The following is a 23158-nucleotide window of genomic DNA, read 5'->3' as shown; positions in this document are numbered from 1 at the left end:
AACGGCCGTTTTTGGATGGGCCATAAATTTTACGCCCGATTTTTAGCAGCAGCAGTGTTTTAAGACGGTGCGAGGGAAGAATGGAACAGGAAATTGTTAGCAATCGCGTTGAAAACGGCATTCGGCCGGCATGGCGCCGCCGTTGGGCTGAGAAGATGAACGGGACTGGGTAGAACATGGCACATTTGGGATGGTGTGTGTGCTTGACGGCTGTACAAGCGAGGCAGCGCTAAAGGTCAAGATAGGGAAGCGCTGCGATCATCGTATCCGCTGCCAGTGGCGACAGTTTGCTAATTTAGCGGTGCTGATGGGATAGTTTGACATTTGAAGATGAAGTGCCTGGCGATGGGAAGACCGTTCTCTCCAGACTGGTGTGTATGTGTGTGTTGGAAATGGGTGTTGGAACCTTTCGATTGTTGGGATAAGATTGTACCAAGTGGTACAAACAAAGCTGACCCGTCGTTTATCGCAGACGATCACAAAAGAAGCGGTGAAAACGATGTTTGCAAAATTCGCAACAGACACCGGGCTCCAAATTGAACGCCAACACCAACAGAGATGGTCGAGCACTTCAAACTCTTCCAACAGATATAGCGCTGGAACCGGATCTTTCTGGAAGACGTTAAAGATGCGCGTCTCGCTCGTCTCCAGCAAAGGCGTTGGCAGCAAAAGCAAACAGGACAAAAGTGGCAAACGCTTATCTGACACCTCACCCTCACCCATTTTCCTTGTGTGACGGATCAAACACACCGAATGAAATGGGATCTCCCCAGAGCACCGTGTTGCCTTGACTTTTACTTTTACCCCGCCGAAATAGCGGTTTGGGAGTTGCGCTCGGGTGAATCTAAGGCACACGATCGTGACATATTCCAGACCTTGCTGCAAGGCTCACAAAACCTTGATGCCTCGTCTGGCTATCGAGTCCAAAACTTCCGGGAGAGTTACTATCACCAAAGGAAAACTGTCAGTGAGTCATCGCCAATGCACTGGATGCCATGCATTGGAAGAATGCACACTGACCTGTTTGTCTCCTTGTTTTTTTTTGTCGTACCAACTCTCGCTCAATGACCATCCGCGGTATCTCCCGCGTGTAATCACAGGCAACGAACGGCAACCAACCAATCTCAGTTCAAGTGTCGAATTTTGAAAGTGCCCGCGAACCGATACCCGGCGTGCCTGTCGAGAGTAGTGCGTTCGCTGTGGCATCTCATCCGGTTTAGGTTTCCGGTTTCCATGCGCCGCGGAGAATGTCTAACGCGCCTGGGCTCGCTTGGGAGCACGTAGCATCGGTGCCCCCAACTGTACTCTTGGAGTGCAACGCACTCCCGCATCGTGTCCGATCGCTGTCCGCGGACCTTAACAGATCCCAAAAAGGGGAAAATTGTTGCCTGCTTGCCCCGTAGTTGAAGCCGGGCCGGGACAGCGGGAGCGGGTTAAAAATGGTGCACTTTCTCAGCTCCAAAACCCTTTTGCGCGCGCGGCGCCCGCAAGAGGGGACGGGCTCGAAAAGAGAAAGGTTGATCGAGGGGAAGAAGGTGAAGGGGGGGAGAGGAATTGGGTAGCTCGGAATGGAATGGTCGTTCACTGGAAGTGACTTCTCGAGCGGCCTCTCCTTGGGTGAGATTATTGTGTGCAAGGTACTTGACAGGTCACCGCTGAGCAAACCCCCGGTCCCCGGTGCCTCTAATAATGTCGTGCGGCGATTTTTATTTCATTTTACTCAACCTAACGCTGCAACGCAGACCCGTGTTTTTTGTATTGTTTTTCTTCTTCTTCTTCTCTATTCCGCTTCGTTCCAGTTGAGCACATCTCGAGAATCAATCACGCTTCAATGTGTCAGGCACAGAGTGGCGGTGTTTGGCAATATATATATACAGCGAAAGCATTGCCATTTTAAATCGTTCATTTTTCCGGCCCATGGTCATGTGGTTCGATTTATTTTCCCGGTGGAAAGTAAGGGAAGGGGGGGGGGGAAGTGTTGGACAGGGGAGTGTAGTTTGGGGTGGTTTGGAAGGACCCCAGTGTGCGTTGGGTTTTGAGTGATCGAGCGTGAATCGGTGCACGATTTGTTGCGATGCATTATGTTGCCCGACTCGTGGGAGGCCATTTATTTTGTTGGAAATTGTTTATATTTTTTTTTCTTTCAAACCTTTCAAATGAGTGTAGTGGATAGTGAATAACGCACTCACACAATAAAAGCAATCGAGCTGGAGATAAACCGATGGGGGGAAAATCCCAAAGACCCAACGCTGGGTGCGATTTTTTTGTTTTAATTCGTCCTGTTGATCGCCCGGTTGAGTGACTGATGGGTTTGTTATTTACAGTTTTGGTGCTATATCTCATCCGGCATCGGGTTGGCCTAAACCTAAAAAAGCTGAAAAAGCAATGCAATGTCCGGGCACAGCATACACAGCATCCAGTTCTAATGAAATGTCCATCCAGGGGGTGTGAGGGAGAAAAAAAAACGATTCTGAGCTGATGGTGGAATAGTATTTGCAGATTGGATTATGTCGGTATATTTAATCCGTCAAACAGATGAATGTGAACGAAATTTTCAAAGTCGTTCAAATGAAAACAGCTTTTTAACGATTACAACACAATTGTGTTTATGTAAAGATTTCGAGAAGGCTAAATCCGCATCAAAAAGCATTAAGCTTGAGTAGATTTTCATTTAAAAATTAGATTGAAATGTGATTTGATAATCTCCTGCTCTTCGACCAAAATGTCTATGAAGAGCTGAAATTTTATAGAACACTGTATAAATGATTGACATTTAAACGATTTCATAGCATATGTTTCAAATGATAAACAAAGCTTTCTCAAACAAACTGTATTTAAGCTCATCATTCAATTCAAATCATCTGTTAACGACTTTCCACGATTAAAAACTGGCTCACCCCAAGCTCGCTTTTCACGCCTGTTTCATTGCTTGATCAGGTTTGTTTTATTTTTTTGTGATCGATCTACAACCCACCGCTCGGTACATTCACTGCAGCAGCAGCTCGCCTTGATGCATTGGGCACTTTTACTTTCCTATCTTTGGCAAAAGGTGGAGATAAATCGTCTCATCGTTGGAGTTGAAATGAAACGTGCTAACAGCGCGTACACATTTCTTCCCTGCCAGTCCCTCCAAATGGTAGTCGTTTCGTTTTGCTTATCATTTAACGGTCTGCATCAGAAAGTAGGTGTGTGTGATGCAAACAACGGCATAAAAAATACATACAATTTCAAATGCTCTCGATGAAAAGCGGGAAGCTGGTGCTGGGGACGCTGTGCTAAGCAACGCAGACGTAGCAAGCAACGGAGAAAAAACTATTATCCCCATAAATGGAACTGTAACAGATGGATGTGCTTTTTGCGATCCAACTACAAGATGAACCCATAAAATTAAACACCCCCTGTTTGGAGATGAACCCATCCTCCGTTTAAATGATACTTTCGGTGCCGCTTTTTTTTGCTGCCCCGAATTTCAAATCACTTTCAATGCTTCGTTGCTGTATCGTTTGCTTTACGTAACCACCCTTCTGCTGACCCTTAGTGCAAAGAGTTTGGCGTACCAAACGGTTTCCCTCCAATCGACGTGGTAGCGTGTAGTAGTTGTGTGTGTCCAGTGGCAAGGTCTTGTGTCCAATGGAGATGAGATATGCGTTGAGTAATGGGTGGATGGGCAGCACCGGTAACCGGCAAAGAAAGTGAATCTGTTGTTTTTTTTCGCTTCCATTTCGGGGGCTTTTTCCGTTTCGGCACACACGCCCCGGGTTTGGTGTTCGCGTGCGAAAGCAAAAGGAAATGGACGCCGTGCGCCAAATCGCACTTTCTTTCGATTCCCTTTGCTGATGTGATGTGTGTGTGTGGATCGGGGCACGATCCTACCAGCGGCTTGATCTTGTGTGAATTATAAATCCGTCAGCATCACCCCCACGAAGCGGTTCCGGTGGTGCGGTTCTACGCACGTTCGTGTCGGTATGTTGTGGATTGCGCGTCGGTGGCGCAAAAGCACCATCCGCTGTGCGCACGCGGAGTGGGGAGTTGTTTCTTCCATTCCGATGCGGCGCTCCGTCTATCGACCTTTTGCTGCTCTAGAGAGCATAGCAGACCGCGAAGCCGAATAAGGAGAAAAAGAAGTAAAAAAAAAACAACGCACGCACCCGAGTTCAGCGCACGCTTGGAAACGTCATGGCAACATAATCAACATGCTCGTCCATGCTCCCCCCGTCGGCCAAAATGGTATCGGAAATGTTCGAATGCGTGTCGGTCTGGCTGCAACACTGCTGTTGGTGGTGATGGTGGTGGTGGTGGTGGTGGATAAAATGCATTTTGATGTGCGAAAGCGTAGCAGCGCACAACCGTTGCACTCGCCCGGCGCCGATAAGGGCTATTACACTTTTAGGTGCTTTACTGGCCCGATCGCCAAGACCGAGATCTAGTTGCGATCGCATTTGGGACCGAGGTAAGAATCGCAAGCTTGCTCAAGCTGATCGAGCCACAACCGAGCAACAAACTCCATCAAGCGCCATGTTAAGAGCGCGTGCCCGATAAAGCGTACCAGGAGTTCTTGCTTCTCCGCCTTGTTACCACCTTGTAAGGCACAGCGTTGGTTGGGCACCGATTGGGCGTTTGAACTGAAACTAGGTTTGGTGGTTCTATGGGCCACACCAGCCCCGAACGACCATGATCGATGCCTGCAGACTACAATTTGTGGGGCACGCGCGTCTATCGCCCAGCTCCCGTTCGCGCGCGCGCGACCGTTCAGATTCGAAAGGAAAGAGAAAGGCGAAACTCCGCCAGCTCAGCCGTGCTCGGCGTACTTGCATCGCGCTGCAGCTGCCTACGGTGCAGCCAAGACACCACGGCACGAGTCGGCTTTCGGGTCAAGTGATTGTTCCGCACGTTGCGGGCTACTCTAACAACCGACACCACGGTTCGGGTTGGAGTTTTTGATGAATAGCTCTGAACTTTGAATTTGCAGCTTTCGGGAAGCTGACGGGAAGCTGACGGTATCGCCCTTTTCCTCGGCCAGATTTACCGGCTTCGGCGCATCGGCCCATTGTAAGTACCCTGTGGAAGCGTCGTCACGCTAACGGTAACGTGCATTGTAACATAAATATTATTTTCTGTTCTTTCACCCACCCATCGTTGCTGAGCGGACGCTCACGGAACCGTGTAAATGCATGTCTTTGCTGCTGTTGATGCGCTTTTTTGTATGTGGTGTGCCGCTACAAACTTCGACACCATCGCTGTTTGCGCTGGTATTAGCGAAGGGTGTAATTTGCTGCACGCCCGGCGGCGTATGCGCTCCGGTCCAGGCAAGACGCGGTACAATGTTCTACAATGAAGCAGGAGCGCTAATCAGGCTGAACGAGGGAGGCTCACGGGGGGAAATTGCGGAAGATTCTTTCACCTGTGTTGCAGAGGCGAAGGCAGGCTTAATATGTTGCGTGCTTGTTGAAAGATTTTGTTCGGGAAATGAATGAAGACATTAGCGTGTGTGTCGAGGAGGGGATGATATTTATCTCGCCTGACTCGCCTGATCGTGATTTAAGACAGAAAAAAGGTGCTAATGTGAACCTTGTTGTTGCTTCGTTTGTTTCTTTGTTATTAAATTAATAAATCAATTTATTGTGATTGTTTTAGAGACTTTCTCCAGTATCAGCTGATAAACTGGTTATTTTAGTGGTTCAAATTTAGATCACGCCTTGCAACATTCTGAAATGATATCTTTATCACAAACGCGCCAAAAGTATCACTTCGGGTTGGGTCCAGAAATCCAAATCCAGAAATCCAAAGTGTGATAAAAGTACTTCAACCATGAAAACCCCGTCTGAAACACAGGCTCTTTAAATATAACTTTAAAAAGCTATTAGAACAAGTGTTTGCGCGTTCTGGTTTCCAATTGCTTTGAGAACATGTATTGTAAAAGCTCTTCCAGAGCTTATGAGTGTACAACCACGTTTTCAGTTGTATCTGAAGAAGGTTTATTGCCAGTATCTCGCAGCCATGATGATGTGATGATCATCCAATGCGAAAAGTTTCAGAACATTTGGACAAACAGAGAATTCTACGGAATATTAAACAACGATACTGTTCCACTTCCGTTGAATCTAGGTATAAATCTTGCCGATCATGTGATCATCACGAGCCAAAAATATCTGTTTCAGTACATCTGAGCAAACAAAGAATTCCCCGGAATATTAAACCACGTTTCTGTTTTAGTCCTTACTCGGTTAACAGTAAATCTTTTCTGTCCTTTAGCATTCCAGTCAGTATGAGACAGTTTTACGCCCCTAGTATCGTCTCAAGTAAGAAGCTTTTCTTTGCGATTTATATCTCTGTAGCTGACATTTTTCTTCCCAAACACCTTCACATGCAGACAATGTCCAGCCCTGTCGATATCGATATCGATATGAAAGGCTGCCAATCATGCTAACGGTATTCAATCGCACTGTCCCGAAGACTGTTCCACTTTTTTTTATTTAATTCCCAACCCAGTTGTAATCACCTACCTTTTTGGGACAGTCATCCTGCGAGAGCGAAGCAAATAATCCATGCCGCAAATGTGTCGTTGGAATGTTGTGGAAGCGTTTCGGTTACTAAAATCTCTCCCCCCGAAACCTAAAATCTTCTCCAGTTGATCAATCACTTAGCACTTTTCGATTCCGCTACACCACCGCGACGGAAATATAGTAACGCACCGCTAGCTGACAATTTCACGGAAGCTTGTGAATTTGGCGCGTTTTCAGTGAATCACACACCCACACAAACACAACGGCACACAGGCACACACACCGAAGATGGGGGTACACTACTTTCGGGGAAGGGCAAAAATGCAATGCGATTGTACCACTTTTAAACCTTTCACCGTTGTCACAGAATTTCGCCAGCGAAGATGATATCCGGTTCCATTACGGTTCCGCCCTGGGATGTCCAGGAAGATGAGACGAGGTTTAAAATCACTACTCGGCTACCTTTCTACTTGAATCACACACACACACTCACAACAATTTCCTTGTGCGTTGACCAGCCGAACTGCTGTATTTCCGCTGGGAAGAGAAGTCTGTGGGATTACTGTAACTGTTATTCTTTCGGCACTGGAGACGGAGCAGAGTGCTTGATCGTTGTGAGGAACGAAATGGATTGGCCCTTTTGGTTAGGTTGCGTTGCTACTGCTGCTTGGTTGCTAGCTCCAAGTACGGAGAAGCGTCTGCCAAATCCAACTGAAAAAAATTCAATTTGCACTGCTTCACTCGATTTCCGCACACAGCAGAGAAACAATTCAAAAATTGTATCGCACCGCACACCGCTTTTCCGTTAGGGAGCAGAGGGTTTAAGTTATTGATTCGATTTACACAAGATTTTATTTTCGAACGAAAAGAAACGTAAATAATGCCGGCGTTTTCTTGCTCCACACACACACACACGAAAAAAGCGAGCGATTTAACACTGCAACCACAGTTTTGCGCAAGGAGAAATGTCGAGCTCACCACGTCGTACACGCATCAAACACGCGCGCCCCGATTGCGAACTGTTCCGATTAGCGTTCGCGGTTTAACTGAAGAGCTGTTTACGGTAATTTTTCTGTTTATTTCTTTCGTCTGGTGGTCTGGGCTTCGACCAAAACCAACGCCGGCTGTGGTGTGCACACGGTTGGCAGGCAGGCGATGGAGACCTACATTTTGTGCCGCCGACAGCATTGCCGTCTCTTTCCAGTCGCTGTTTATGTGTGTGTGTGTGTGTGGCGGAAGGGGGAGAGGGTAGGAAGGTAAGCGGTGGGTGCCGCCTGTTGCTGGGTTGTTTTAGGAGCTTTCCTGCTGTGCAAACTCCCACTACTCTTGCCGTATTTCGGGGGGAGGACTGCAGCAGCATGCAATCCATACAAAGAGAGACAGAGAGAGAGACGAGCGTGCCGGTTAGGAGAGCTTTTTCTTTCACAGAAAAGTACTTCATCCCCTCATCCCCCTTTAGGCGCCATACACACACATACAGCGCAGTGAGACGACCCCCTGGATGGTTTGCATTTAACGTCAGTGGAAGCTATGCACAGACCCTCTTCTAACAGCTGTTTCGGTACATCGCCCGGTCAGTGCCATGCGACTGCTTGGGAGGGAACAGGTTTTTATGCTTTTAGAAGTGGCTGCTCTCTGTGTGAGTGTATGTTTTCTGCCGTGAAGGAGGGAAGAGGATAGACACATTTTCGATGGGGAGCAGGGAGGTTCGTCGCTTGCTCATGCTGCACGATCGTACGGCGATCGTGTCTGCTCGGGCGCATGTTCGGCGTTCGAAGCTTTTGCTGCGCTGGTGTGTGGGTTAGCGGTGGTTTTGTTTTGATCACGCGTTCGCCCGCGCCACGTGGAGTTGGTCGTGTTGGTGTTTGTGTGTATCTAGCCGGGTCTGAAGGCGCGTCTACACGGTGCATTCGAAAAGTAATTGTACAAACTTATACAAAATCCAATGATCCAAGTCACTTTCGGAGCTTAAAAAATAAGTTTTGTCAAAGCAGCGTTTTCTTTGTTACGGTCATTCATTGGCCACTGTTTATTATTTTCACTTGCCGTGCCTGCTCCCCCACCTGTAGTTCCTATGCTTCTCTGGCGTTTGCTTCTTACCTCTTTTAATTTTCATTTTCATCATCTTTTAGCTAGATGCACTACCTGCATACCTCGCCTGCTTAGCTGCTTAGCCGTCACATCATCACACTGCTCTCGTTTATAAATCTGTCCCCGTTTTGTGTGCGATTGTTTTTTTTCCTTCCTTCCTTGCTTGTTGGTTTGGTTTGCTGTAAACTCCCCCAATTGCCAAGTTGCTATATTTACACCTAAACAAATTCCACCGGTTGGAGTTTTGTTATGCTCTGTCTGCTTTTCATCATTTTGTTTATATTCATTTGCTCGGTTTGTAAGGTTTTCATCTATTACTTTCTTTGCTTTTGCTTCATTTTATCCTTTTCTTATCATTGTTGTATTTTTTTTTTTCATTTCTTTTACTTCATCTCACTTTCTATCTTTTTCATCTATCAGTTATATAATATCGTGTTTTGTGTGTTTTTTTTTCATCTTGCTTTGGTTTTTTTTGTGTGCAGTTGCTGCAAATAGTTTTCAATTGATTGAGCTGCTACTGTATTCTGTATGTTGCCATCGAACTTTTAGTATAAGGTCATCGCCTAGACAGATCAATGACATTTACACCGCTACAGCTTAGCCAAGTGGACTGGTTTTTGTTTTTTTTTTGTTGGGTTTTCCCTAGCTTCAATTTAATTGTTATTCTCCCACTCTGTCCCACATGTCAATTTTACAAATAGTGCACGAAAGTTTTGGTTTTTCATTTCAATTCGGTTGCCTGGACTCTGGCGCCCAACTACCGGTGTAACGTTGTATTAGTTTGCATTTTCACGTAAAATAGTATTTTCACACGCACTTTGCACGAGTGTTTTTTCACCTTTACTGCACTACACAGTGCATAGTTCCTGTGAGCTTTCTGTGTGTTTCCTTTCGCCTTTTTGTTTTCATTTTCTCTTTCTCTCTTTCTCTCTATGATTCACTTGCTTTCTCGTTTGACTTTTTATCGATTCATTTTGAACCCTCTTTGCTGCTGTTTGAAATGATTTTCACTATTTTTCCCCGTGTTTTTTTATCTTCTAGCATTTATCGCAAGATGTATACATGTTTCTAAATTGCTCCTATTTAACATTTCGCATAAGAAAACATTCAAACATTCACATTGGTTGGGCATTGCTTACAGACACACGCACACATACACGCACACGCACGCATCCTCTCAGACACACAGACGCTCAAACATACATTTGTTGGTTTGGTTTGACAGTGCACAGAACCGATTCCCAAAGCAGGAACGTGCGTTACAATATGTTTACCTACACTACGCTAGTTTACATTCACTTATACCATTACCATATCATTGTAGCGATAAGTTTGGAAATAAACCAAAAACCAAACTTAATGTTTGAAATCTAGTACTCTAGACTTTATATAGCTATCTTACACGATCAAACAAGGTTGAGGGGCAAATACGTGATTGTTCTGAAGGGTGAAACAGAGAATGCAAGGATCTTAGAGGAACACATTGAAAAGAGATAGATAAATGGAAAACAAAACAGTAGAAAGTAGAAAAAAATGTATTCTTCAAGATGACAACATCAGAAAAAGGAACAGTTTGTTTAAAAGAAGGCGTTCAAGTTGAGAAAATATAGAAAACATCGAACATGTGGTGTCTTGCGCGTGAGATGATGGTGAAGTGACTTTGCCTTTTTCCTTCTGCTTTGCATGTGAAACGGTTTAGTACGGTGCAATTTGGATCTACCATCTGTTTGTCTCTATCATGGTTGTGTTTCTTTTACTTGTTATACTGTTTGTGTTATGTAGCTTAATTCGCTTAGTTAAGCGAAGAAGAAACTTCCTGTGTTTCCCCTGTTTCATTGGCGGTAACAATCATCACTCCTCCCGTTTTTGATTCAGTTTGGTTTCACCATGACACTTTACCGCTAGCGATTTATGTGTTACGAGAAAAATATAGATGTATTCTTCCACCCTGGTCTTTCACGATTGTTCATATCATTTTTTGCCTTTTTGCTAGCTGTAATACCATAGATAGAGTAAGAGGGAGAAGTAGCAACAGGAGTGCGTTGCTCGTATGTACGTATGAAGGTTGCATTGTTACGTTTTTCATTAAAAAAATAATCAAATCTTTCTCGTTATTTGCAAAATTTAGCTAGATGGTTGTGCAAAACAATTGTAATATAAAAACCAAATTAAACTATTCATATTACTCCACAATAAATGAAGTTCGTCGAACCAGTTTAATAAAAATTGTGGCAGTGTTTAGATGAAACAAGAACGTTCAAACAGTGCAAAGCAGTTTGTGGGTGATGTTGTGACAGTGTGATGTAGACATCGTTTTGGCAATTGTTTTTTGTTTTCTTATAATGTTTACTTATCTATTCCTTAACGTTAAGAAAAGATCACTTCAACTAAACTCTGTTTCAATTTCAGGAAACTTCGATTGCCACTATTTAACGAGAGGAATGGTAAATCAAGTTCAGATCCCTACAGTTTTTTCTGTTTTCGTTCCGCTGAAGAACACAAACACATTTACCCTTTCGCCCCCCATTGGCGCAACAGAGTAACAACACATGGCTAGATCGACCCAACTCGTTCCTTCGACTAGGCATCAACTATTTCCCCGCCACTTAGTGGTTTTGCTTCAACCCATTTGCCCATTTCTATCACTCTCAGCACTTCTTTTTTGTATCTATCATTTAAAAGTCGAAGACAGTGCGCGTATGTCCTCACGAGGAACAACCGTGTATGTAGGCGCCAACTTGTGCGCGAATCTGGCAAAATGTGAAACACATATTTGTTTGGGTGTGGAAAGTCGTTTTTATTTCTTGCAATAGAAATTCCACACTCAAACTTGCGAAGAATCGCACATTTGCAACGCATTCGCAATGTATGTTTTATGGTGTGTGTAGTTGTTTTTTGTTTTTTTTTGTTGTCTTGTGCTGCTAATTTTGTTTTACGTGCTCTGCTACATTTGTTCAACTAGATAATTTAAATATACTGGTTGTCACGATTTTCTTCTCGCGTTTTTATATCTTACTAGGAAACAGTGTTTACGCTATGACTTCCTTCCTTCCATGCTTTCTTCACATTCCCCATTTCGTGGCCCTTCTACATTTCCAAGCCTTTCGCGGTAGAATACATCGAACGTACCGTTCCCCTTTTGCTTGCATCGCTTCCGCAGTAGCTGCATCATGAAAACCGATGCAGCACTTGCAGAGAGCTAGTGTGTGCAAGTGCACTTCAAAGAACGGGCCGGGGGGCCTAAAATATCCACCGATAGCTGTGCTGCCAAACCTCTCCGTCTGAGAGAGACGTTGGCTTGCTGGTTTTGGCCGTTACTGGCATTGTCAACCTGGATAGCTGGATGATTGGTTGCGTTCTCGTTTGATCCGCTAGATAGTGCTCTACTGAATGTGTGTGTGTGTGTGAGAGAGAGAGAGTATATTTGTTTGCTTACCGTTTTGGGTGTTTGGGCGCTTGCGCGCTCAATATGGAGTAGTTGTACGATCGCTCACTCATTTGACTGGGTTTATGAAAAAGGGACTATAGTAGAGGGTTTATAGGAGAAATAGAGAACGGAGGAATGATGAGAAAAAAAAGACGGAGAATGGGAATGAATGGGATGAGGGGGAACACTGGTAAGCGGTCTAGCAGTACGCAAGATCATCCATATCCAGGTAGACAGCATGTCACACGGTCGTTTCCCGGTCGACGTGGATGTATTCGACCGGTTGCAGCCCGTGTCAGGAGTCCGGATCGAAAAATAGTGGCTCCTTCTTGTAGTCCTTCTTCGAGAGGGTACCGTTGAGCGAGGCGGCCGCCCCATTGCCGACCGTCGGTTTGAGCTTCTCGTTCGCCTTGCGCCGCTTCTTCACCATCACCAGCAGGCAGAAGATGAGACAGGCGGAGATGGCGGCGGCCACGCACCCGAACGCGGCGTAGATGCCGCCCGGCAGCTCGATCAGCCGGCTGCCACACTCCTGCTCGCTTTCGTCGTACCCGGACGGACAGTTGGGACGACCTGTGGGTGTTTTTTTAGGTTGGAGAACAAAACATAAGGTCACAGCGTCAATAGCACACAAGCAATGTTGCACTGTACAAATTCACTGAAAACGAAGGGAAAAGTAGGTCGGGAATTACTCACCATCGCACCAGAGGGCGCTACCGATGCAAGCGTCCAGCTCGGGACACCGGTACTCGCACTCCGTTTCGCGTGGATACAGCCCAAACTCCACCAGCGTATCGTTGGTGGTAAAGTTGGACTGTAGATCGAGCTGCTGGATGAGCGACGCCTTCGTCCGCTGTATCTCGAGCCACGAGAACCCTATACTGCCCGGCTCCTTGTGGATCGGTTCCAGCACCATGCTGACCGGCCTGTATCAAGCAAAGAACAGAAAAGAGCTTTCGAGCAAAGCCCACAAACGCCGGCAGTTCACCTACACTCACCTGTCGTACGTCAGGAAGGGCTGATTGCTTAACCAATCTTCGCTGAAGATGTGTAGCGCCGCCGACCGGCTGGACGGGGGCGACGGGCAAATCACCCGCATCACCTTCAACGGCACCCCACTGTACACGATCAACCGGTTGCGTGTGTTACACTTCGAAAAATCATCCGCCACCGGTTCCACCGGCAGAAAGCTGCCCCACGTGCGCACGAACAAACTGCGATCCTGCTGCTGCGCCTCAATGTACCACGGCAACCCGTCGCAACTCGCCTCATGCGATTGCAGCGGGAAGTTCATCTCATCCTCCCCACCCGAACCCTTCAGCCGCAACCTTCGCCGACACTCGGGCACCCGTATAAAGTCGTACGCCGCGTGGAAGTACACGTCCGCAAAGTCTTCCGAGATGTTCAGCCGCGTCACCACGAACGTCAATTCCAGCGTGCGCGAGTTCGAGATGAACGTTAGCGGCGCGTTGTAGGTGCTGCTCGTATTGTCGCAGAAGCAGCCGAGCGGTATCCTTGCGTCCGGGTACGGCACGTCGTAGAGGCGCAACTCGCCGATGCGACTGTCCGGGTCGGTTTCGGACGGGCTGCACCGGGCACGTCCCGTATGTCCATCGCTCTCGGTGACGCAGGTTGCAAACTCACCGAACGATACGTTAAACAACTCCACGCGGACCTGATTCGGGAAGGAGATGAAGAATTTGAAGTACATTCAAGGGGGGAAAACGTCCAGGAAGAGCTCTACTTACCCGCTCACCAACGGACGCTTCGAATCGATACAGACAGGAGATGTTCTTAGCGCCACCCCGACCATGCAGGAACACGTTCCGGGGTGATTGGAAGTCACCCTTGCGCTTGCGGAACACACGCGAACACAGTATGGGAAGGGAGGGATCGGCTGCTTGGGTAAGGTCCTCCTGTGGGTCCTTTGGTTTCTGTTTCTGCTCACCAAGGTATGGTTCTCCGCCGAGTTCCGTGTCTACAAACTCGTAGTTGATACCGAAGCTCGAAGGAAACAGCGAGGTTCCGGTCATGGTGTGGAATTCAATTTTCTGTGAACATTAAGACCCGTTTAGTGACTTTGTTTTAAAGTGTTCGTGCTAGTGATGGGAGAGGGTGCAAGAGGGGATTTTCCATCGTTGGATCAATCTGATTCTGAATCATACGAATGCTTTTGAGTTTGGACTATTTTGGACAAAACAGGACGAGTCTGGACAATTTCTACGAATGACTTTAGATAAGATCCAATGATTCCGGATGACTCTGGACAAGTACAGACAACATTGGACAGTTCCACATGACTCATGAATAATTTAGGATAATTCTAATGAGCGTTTGGATGAATTTCTCTGACAAGAGAGCATATTTCAAAAAACTAGAATTTCTGAATCCGTTACATTAATTGTTCAGATGCGATCTTACGCGCTTAAACTAACTGAGATTCATCAAGCGGATCAAGCAGATAAGTTCAGGCGAATAGGTCTGGATTTGTTAGGAATTGCAGAGATGAATCCCGTTTGGACTCGGAGTTTAATAGAAGTTTTCATTCGTCCGAAATTGTAGAGTCCAATTCTATTTTGATCCTGACTTGGATCCATAGTTTTCCAGACCATAAACCAGAATAAACCCACGACTCATTCCTCATCACTAGTTCGCCATTCCAACCTTCCTCACATACTTACCAAATCCCGCCCCGTACTAACGTAGCTCTCCAGCGGTGTGCAGGGTCGCATCCGGTGTCCCTTACTCTCCAGCGTCATGTGATCGCACAGCTTCGGCGCTTCATTGTCGAAAAACTCCGCCATTAGACGGCGCGAACCGTAGGCCGATTTGGACGATCCTCGATCCTTGCGGCCATGATCCTTCGCTAGATCGTACCCACCGGACGAGTCCTTCCCGTGCCGTACCGATTGCACGTAATTGCCTGCCCCAATATCCGACTTGCCGCCCTTGTGCTTCGAATACTTATCCTGCGATCCGGATGAACTGTATGCTGAATTCCCACGACCCCGAACGCCATCGCTCGGTGCCGTTGGTGGCGGTTGGTTGAAGATACTGTTCACGGTTGGCCCGTAGATGTACTGATCGACCGGGTTCCATACGTTGTCCACATTGATCTTGAGACTCTTGCCGTTCTGATTGACACCGGTGTAGTAGCTGTTGACGGTTCGGTTCATTAGCTGCTGGTACAGTGCCGTCGTCGTGGTTAGCCCGGGCAGTACCGATGCCGTACCGGCACCGAGCGTCGAGCCGTAGCCGGGGGAGCTAGCAGCACCGCCCGGCGAGGATAGCACACTTGCCGGGGAAGTGGTGCGCACGGGGACAAACGTACCAGCACTGTCCCAAATGCGCGTACGGGTAATCCACGGCAGAGGTGACTCGTGCTGTGAAAAATCCATCAATCAGTGGATAGTGATAAGAGAGTTTTCCTCACACACACACACACATACCCGTCCAATGGTGGAGTTATCGCTCCCGCTGCTGCTCGGCTGCAGTATCTGCAGGTGGTAGTGGGTGAACGAGATCCAGATCAAATCCGTCGGCAGCCCGTGAAAGTAGTACGTGCAGGTCGTGTTCGGTGCGAGTGTGTGGCGCGGGCTCAGCAGATGGCCCATCCGGCCCCGTCGCGACAGCAGCACCTCATCTGTGAAAGGACAAAGCGCAGCCAAAAAGGGAAGCGAAATGATGGGAAAAGCGTGGCAAACGATGCTCGAAGGTCTCTCTCCGTGTGACGCAACCGCTCTAAAAGTGTTGCTACAGGAAATTGAATTTATCATTCCCCGCACAGCACAGATTGCCGTCGTCGTCGTCGTCGGCTGCTGCTGTGTCATTGTTACGGAAGGTCCCGTGCCCCCGCCCTTTGCTCTCCCTCTCTCTCTAAATCTGCTCGCGCCATCGATCGTGCGGCTTAGGAGCAGCTCGATAGACGGATCTAGTGCGGGGAGGGCTTTGGCTTCGCGCGTTAAGCTTGATGTAAATTGATTTTCTTTCATACACTTTTCACTCGCCCCCCGACTCTCGATGGAACGAGGGAAAACCGTTTCCATGTTCCAGCATTGTATGTTGCCCTTTTCTGACCGCCCTGCCCAATCTCTGCTCCGTGGTTCGATGGCTTGTTTAAATGTTGTTTGTGTACGAAATGGACGGAACGTGTTTTAAACGGGGCTGATGTCCGTGTCCGCGCGACACAAAGGTCCCTTTTTTTTCTGTTGTTGCCAGTAGGCGAACTTTGTAGCAATTGTTATGACATCGGCACAAATTTACACCGTCCACCGACAGCTGTCACTCGCAGTGCGTTAATAGAATTTAGGATCGCTTCTTTTCATGCTCTACTCCCCGTCCCTGAAGCTTTTTCTAGGCCAAATTACGCTAAGTGTTATTGTAGCGGGCGGAACAACAACAAGACAACCACAAAAAAACCTACCTGGATTCGTTGCGTTGATGTGAAACTCACACTTGCTGCCCTGGGCAAAGTCGTACGAGTCGGAATCGGCAAACAGAATGTCAACGTCCAGCTCGAAGCCACGGTTCGACTGGCCCGACTGGAGCGGGGCCGAGAACGGGCTCGAATGGAAGGCGATCAGCATTTCCGGTCCACTGTTGGTAGAGAAAAGGGTAAGTAATGTGTTTTAAAATTGGTTACAGCAGCAAAAGGATTCTTTCTGGTGAGGTGTGGTGCGGCAGTTTTATATATATATTTAATCTTAATGTTCGCAAGCCCTCCCGCGACAATTATTCACACGTTCGTAGCTTCTCAATCATATCGCAGGCCTGTTCATCTCGTTTCCCTTGAGGGCTTTTTTGCACCGCCCGAGCACTCATCCGGTTTAATCCAGCACGTGGAGATGTGAAGATATTACACACCACGGATTGCTGGCAAACATTTCTTCCTTCGTTTTGTTCGTTTTTTTTGTTGGTACTTTTGGGATATGTGTGTTGCTGTTGGCTGCTTGCTCTCACATTGCTCTCTTTGGTTGGGCATAGGCATGGGCATGTCCTTTTCATGCTGTCTGCGATCTGCCACCATGGGAAACATAAGTTATATTATCACCAAAATGAGAAAAGTTTTCTGGCGCTTTTGGCACACAGAAAAATACACATTTAAGCACACACACATACTCAACCACACAGGCACAAAGCCGGGAGGCATATTTCACACTCACCCTATGCTGACGGTGCACAAGATTACAGAGAATGCGGGGCGCGCACGGGTGGTTAGTACTTCAAATAATCTTTTTGACTTACAGCGGGATACAATTTCGTCGTTGCTGGATTCTTTTTGCTCAACGTTTCATTTGCGCGCCAGTTTTCTTCACTCGAAAGCTTTCGAAAAGGCTTAATGAAAGTTCCCCGGAACCGACAATTCTGCTACATATCAGGCAGTTTGCATCAAAGCGCTTTGGTTGGAACGCTTGTTTTTCGGCGGCATACGAGTTTTTTGCTTCAAGTTTCTCTAATAACATCCATCTTCAGCCCGAAGGATCGTTGAACGTGAAGGAAACTTTTCATTTCCTTTACTGTAAAGAGTTGAAATTTGTTCCCATTTTTGTTTTTGGGAAGAAGGATGGGTTGGATTTGAAGATGGAGCATCTTTTAATTCTCTAGCGATGAGTCGCATCTCGCATCATTCTGTGTTTGTTCATTGTGTCGCCGTAGAGCGAGTGTTGTTTGCTCCTTTGTTTCGATTGTGTGGAACTGCTTATCTAGTTACACAGGAAAACACACACACACACAATCAGACACTCGCGTCCCATGTGTTTAATTATGCAATCCCTGAAAGAAACATTCCCATATGCAAAAGCGGAGCAGCATACACTTACCGCGACACGACCCGTGGCAGCCAGTCGCCGCCGCAGTACTTCGCCAGGACGGGATCGTTGGTGCTGCTGCCGTCGTAGAAGATCAGATGATCCCGCTCGCCCGTACAGTCCGACCAGGCCCGCACCGCTCGTGCCGTTTTGTTTAGGCTCGCGATGGATCTGGAAGTGTGGAAATGCGTTGCGTTGGTGAAACAAGATGAGCAAAATGTGAAAATATGTCAATTTTTCGGCGAATTCGCTGCTCCAAACGGTGCTGGATGATGGTTCGAGGAATAATGATAAACAGTTTTAATGCCAGACGGTGCTGTGTAGTGCCTGGAGCGGGCTTACGGGTGAGATGTTGATGTTGGAAGCAATTCGTATGAAATGTGACAGGAGCGTGAGTTAGAATCTCCTCCGGATGAGATGTCTCTTATGTGGATTGTTTTATAACTCCGCAGATTTTGTTACAACGCAATGTATAGGTGGATTATGTTGTGTTTTACTTTTTGAAAATAGTTATTTTTGATGAAAAATAATACATTTCACGACCAAATTTTATGAAATATATGACACTTGTGGACATTTACGGTTGATACTCAGATATTTATCAAATTAATTATAAATTGTTACTCTATTCATGAGAAGATCCCCATCGAGCCATGACTACTAGTGATGGGCGGGTCGACCCGAACCTATCGGGTCGGAGCCATCCGTAAGCGACCCGGAGTCGTTCGGGTCGACCCGAAAGGTACAAGTAGGTTCAGTGGGTGCAACGACTCCGGTAGGTGCGAGAAAGCATAAGCGACTCCGACCCGTTGGTGCGGCGAGTTCGGGTCGGGTCGGATCAAGATAGGTTCAATATTACCCGAACCGACCAGAACTCGCCGCACCAACGGGTCGGAGTCGCTTATGATTTCTCGCACCTACTCATCTATCGGGTGGATCCGAACTTGCTGCACCCTCGGGTCAAACTGAACCTACTGTGGCTCGACCCGACCCGAACTCGCTGCACCAACGGGTCGGAGTCGCTTATGCTTTCTCGCACCTACTGATCTATCGGGTCGACCCGAACTCATTGCACCCGCGGGTCGGATTTGATTCCGACTCCGACCTAGTGCACCCGCACTACCGACATCGATTCCGACTGGCTTGCTCCGACTCCGGGTCGGGTCGTGAAATGAATCGCATGACCCAACACTAATGACTACAACAGATTATGATTTCTACTTAACGATGGTGCGCTTAGCCAACAAAGATTGAATTGAATCACAATTCTTCGAATCCTGTTAGTTTGTATTTACTCCTGAATGGATGTTGTGCGCCTAAGTGTATGCAATGTTTCAATAAGAATCAGTAAGTGTTGAGACGTCCCGTGTTTTGGGGGCGGTCCCGTGTTACAGTCGTCAACTCGAACGACTCAATAACATGCTTGTCATGCGTTCAAGCCCAGAATGGACCGTCCCCCTGTAGCAAGGATTTTGACTATCCGGCTACGTGGTAATGAATTCAGTCTCGAAAGCCTGTATAAGCTGGCATGTCCGCGTAGGACGTTACGCCAAATAAAAGAAGTGTTGAGAATGTTTATTAACTCGTTCTGCTTTAGGCGCATGTAGGGTTTCTCAAGGTTTTGGTTGTTTGTTTCCCGAACATTTTTGGTAGTTTCCCATTGTTTCATTTTGGTTCTTTCCCATGATTTATTGGACGTTTTTCAGAATGTTTTGGTTAAATTGTATTGATGTCCAATGGGACAATAACAATAAATCGTGGAAACGATCTGAATGTATATGGGAAATGGTAAATTAATCGTGAAATGGAACCAAACAATTACGACAACCAACCATATAAATCGTGGATACCCAGTAACTAAGTTTTAAAACGAATGAAGCTAATTGAACCAAAATATAAAAAAGCAATACCCTACCAACTAAACTCCTCAATATCATCGGTGCAGTAAAGCCAATTAACAGAGTCACAATAACTCAACGACTTCGTATCCTATCGATGCTTATTGTTTAGCTCTCTCTCCCTTTATCACCTGAGCTTGCGTCAGGTAATGGACTACATATGGCTGTAAAAAGTTGCACCCACCGTGGCCAATTAGGCCTGCACAGAAAAGTACATCTGGGACGGACACGGCATAATACGGCTGAAACTACACATCGTGCCGGAAAAGTGATGTCAACTTGCGCTATCAAAACCCACTATCACCATTGCGCATTCGGACCAATTTCCCGCCCATTGCTTCAGCGGACGGGCAAGAGTCCCGATGATGTCCTGATGTCCCCGGGAACGATTCTTTTCCATTGCCAGTGTACGAGCGAGTTTGAATCGTTGCTAACACCCACGGCAACTTTCCCCAGGCGTAAAGCGGGAGTGTGTTTGGTCCGTCGAGCCCAAACCTGCCATAGAAGCAGGTGGAAAGTTTTAATGAGTGTGTGTGTGTGTTTGGCCAAACACAGCAACTCGCTTCTCGCTCTAGCTTTGTGAAAGCATTGCCCTTTGGAACCGATTGTGGTCCGGGGTAAAATAAATCTCAACCCAGCTCTAGAGGCACTAGATTTGATGCCAACTCAGTGTGGCCGTTTGGAGTCAATTTTATCCTGTCACCATTTGCCGACCACAAAGGTTCTTTTTTTTTGTTGCTATGCTTGATTTTTCTTTGCCGTACGCTCAAACTCTCCCTCAGTTTCAATTCCGCTTTGGCTTTTTGCAATTAAAAAAGTTACATACCGAATCGTTTCCGTGGTGCCTAACACTAACACGTGCCCTCAAATCCGTCCCATCACATGGTTGCGTAACTTTGCGCTGCGGAAGCACATCAAGCGATGTGTGTGTGTGTGTTACACCGTGAATGGCATTGCCATGGTAACGAGAGACCGAGCATCCTTCAAGTGACTGTTTGGGCTGGGGTGTTTGCAGAAGAGATGCAAAAAAAAAAGGCGGACAAACTAAAACAAGGATGTAATGCAATTTTGCAACAGCGCAACTTGTGCAACCATGTATGAATGTTTATGCAATTGGGTGGCCTGCCGGTGCACTCCCGTGTTGAAGGTAAAGTTTCAACCTACACATACACACATGAACGCACAAACAATTCACGTGAACGGATGCAGTGTCGGAGCGGTTTTGTTATGGTGGATGCCATGATAAAGCGTATTTTATGCGTCGTCCCTCCTTTTTTTTGTTCTCGTTGCTTCTCCCCTGCAACGTCAAAGTTCCTGTCGAACTGTTGTCGGAGGATGATGATCGTCGTGTTGGGTGGATTGTTTTTTTTTGCTGGGCCGTAAGGGGCAGTAAAGCAAAGCAAAAGTATAAAAAAAACTCTATCACTATTCATGTTTACACTACCAGCAGCCAAAACCCGAAAAACGAACCCAGTCTCTCTCTGTGTAGTTCAGTATTCACTTCCGCACATACACACACACGCATACACACACAGGACCCAAGGATCCTTTCGCGTGCTGCAACGGGGCAACCGTTTGTTTCACGCCACTTTTCACAGCGGTTCCATTGCAAAATGGTAAAACTTTTCTCATAAACCAATGCTCGAACAACAGAAACACACACATACTCGTGCCCAAACGAATTGGTTTGATTTCGAGTGTTGGTTAGTTTTGGTGATGGGGGAAGCAGTTCGGCAGAGTGGAAAATCGAGCACCGAAGTTGAAGGGCGCTTACAAGAATCTCGCCCAAAACGCCGGCACCATCGAGTGAGTGCATGAGCACAACCGAAGTGAACACGCGTGAACGAATTTTCCCTGCATTCTTTTCAACCCCGTCCCTCCCTCTCTCATTTCCTACCCCAAATTTACACCAACTCTAAGGGAGCAGGGGAAATGCATGTGGTTGCTGTGCTGAGGGAAAATTATTATTATTTTGCCGCTCAATGGTTGTAGCAAGCAGCACTTGCAATTGTTTTCTTCCCTGTGCGCCATAACCCCGGGCGTGACTTTTCCGGAGGTTAATAAACTACTGCTTTTGGTGTGTGTGTGTGTGTGTGTGTGTGTGTGTGTGTGTGTGTGTGTGTGTGTGTGTGTGTGTGTGTGTGTGTGTGTGTGTGTGTGTGTGTGTGTGTGTGTGTGTGTGTGCTTGTGTGAATGGATTTTTAACCCCATCCTACAGCCCTGCCTGTGACAGTGCCTAGTTGAAACACGACTCGGCGCTTTCGGCAGCACAGGGAACAGCGTAAACAGGGGAAAAAACGCATCGCCCTCTCCCTGCAAAAAAAACACTTGCAAACCAGAGGAAACAGCAGGAAGTGTGGCAATTGTTACGAAAAGAAAATTATTGTTTCACTTTTCGCTGTGTTTCGGGTTGTTGAAGTGAAAATGTAGCGTTTTTTGGGGGGCCCAAAACCCCCCCCAAACCACGAACGGTCACGAAGCAATTTCCTTCACTTCACTTGAGTTGCAGTTGTTTGGCGGATGTGAGAAGCACGTTGCAATCACTGTTTATGTTAGGGAAGAGGGTTTACACTGTGTACGTATCGGGGAACTATAGCAGTTTTCAGTAACATTTCAGAGAAAATCGACAGCTCCCAGTCGTGATTGGAATAAAGTTGCTCGTGAAATGCGGCAAAAGGGGCATGGAATCGTAAAACTACACGAACAGGGAAGTGTTGTAGTGTTTTGAGGATCCTTTGCTCCCTCTCCTCACTACCCTCTCCTCCAGTATTAAACCTCACCGCTGGTAAACGGGACTGGCTGGTGGTACGTGGTACGGTGGTAATTCGATTTTCATTACCTTTAATGTTGGGGGCAATAATGGCGGCGTTTTTTACTCACCGCGAAACACCGCGAAGACATGCTCGTACTCGGTTTGTTGTTTTACTCCTCAAGCAGGTTCATGGGAGGTGGAAAAAACCTCCCCGCCGTTTAATGTTGTCGGTGAAAAGGATCGCAAGCCTCCAGGAAAACGGCAAAGAAAGCCCTTCTTTCTTTCAACGAGCAACTAGCGACCGTCTTTAGGGACGAAAAAAGGGGCAAAAAAGCTCCCTCGACTAGTTCATAAATTAGATATTTCTATCACTTTCCGTTTATCGTTTCCCCCTTGCATTTGGCGTAGCTGGTAGCCATGTTGTGGTTTGGGCGGTTTTTTTCTTGTCCCTTCTCTAAACCTCTCCGCCGCTGTAGACGCTGCCCGAGGCGCTAAAACTGTCGAACAGCGCGGAAAAGCGGCCCGGCATGGAATAAAAATCCCCATTTTGCAGTGTTTCGAAACGAGAGTGAAACGATTTCCCATTTTTCCCCCTTTTGTCAGCTCTGGTCTTGCACTGCCTGCACGCGCTAACGTGAAAGGAAAACAGATTTTTCAACCCGCAACAGCGGCAGCAGTAG

At 46.9% G+C, this 23158-nt stretch overlaps 2 protein-coding genes across 2 annotated transcripts in view; both read right to left on the bottom strand.

Moving 5' to 3' along the window:
• The window catches only part of LOC120896292 (heparan sulfate 2-O-sulfotransferase pipe), a 121772-nt gene extending 114161 nt beyond the window's left edge, over nt 1-7611 (bottom strand). Inside the window, exon 1 of the mRNA XM_040300297.1 lies at nt 6504-7611. Within this exon, the coding sequence (XP_040156231.1) occupies nt 6504-6547 (44 nt within the window). The 5' untranslated portion in view covers nt 6548-7611. The remainder of the gene's footprint in view (nt 1-6503) is intronic.
• Nucleotides 7612-8504: 893 nt separating this feature from the next.
• The window catches only part of LOC120894073, a 112805-nt gene continuing 98151 nt past the window's right edge, over nt 8505-23158 (bottom strand). Inside the window, exons 10-17 of the mRNA XM_040296438.1 lie at nt 17841-17999; nt 16445-16617; nt 15471-15664; nt 14703-15404; nt 13770-14072; nt 13020-13696; nt 12718-12947; nt 8505-12594 (exon numbers count right to left, since the gene is read on the bottom strand). Of these exons, the coding sequence (XP_040152372.1) occupies nt 12317-12594; nt 12718-12947; nt 13020-13696; nt 13770-14072; nt 14703-15404; nt 15471-15664; nt 16445-16617; nt 17841-17999 (2716 nt within the window). The 3' untranslated portion in view covers nt 8505-12316. The remainder of the gene's footprint in view (nt 12595-12717; nt 12948-13019; nt 13697-13769; nt 14073-14702; nt 15405-15470; nt 15665-16444; nt 16618-17840; nt 18000-23158) is intronic.

This window comes from Anopheles arabiensis, chromosome 2, assembly GCF_016920715.1.
Source record: "Anopheles arabiensis isolate DONGOLA chromosome 2, AaraD3, whole genome shotgun sequence".
Taxonomy (NCBI): Eukaryota; Metazoa; Arthropoda; class Insecta; order Diptera; family Culicidae; genus Anopheles; species Anopheles arabiensis.
This window is presented reverse-complemented; position numbering and strand designations above follow the sequence as displayed.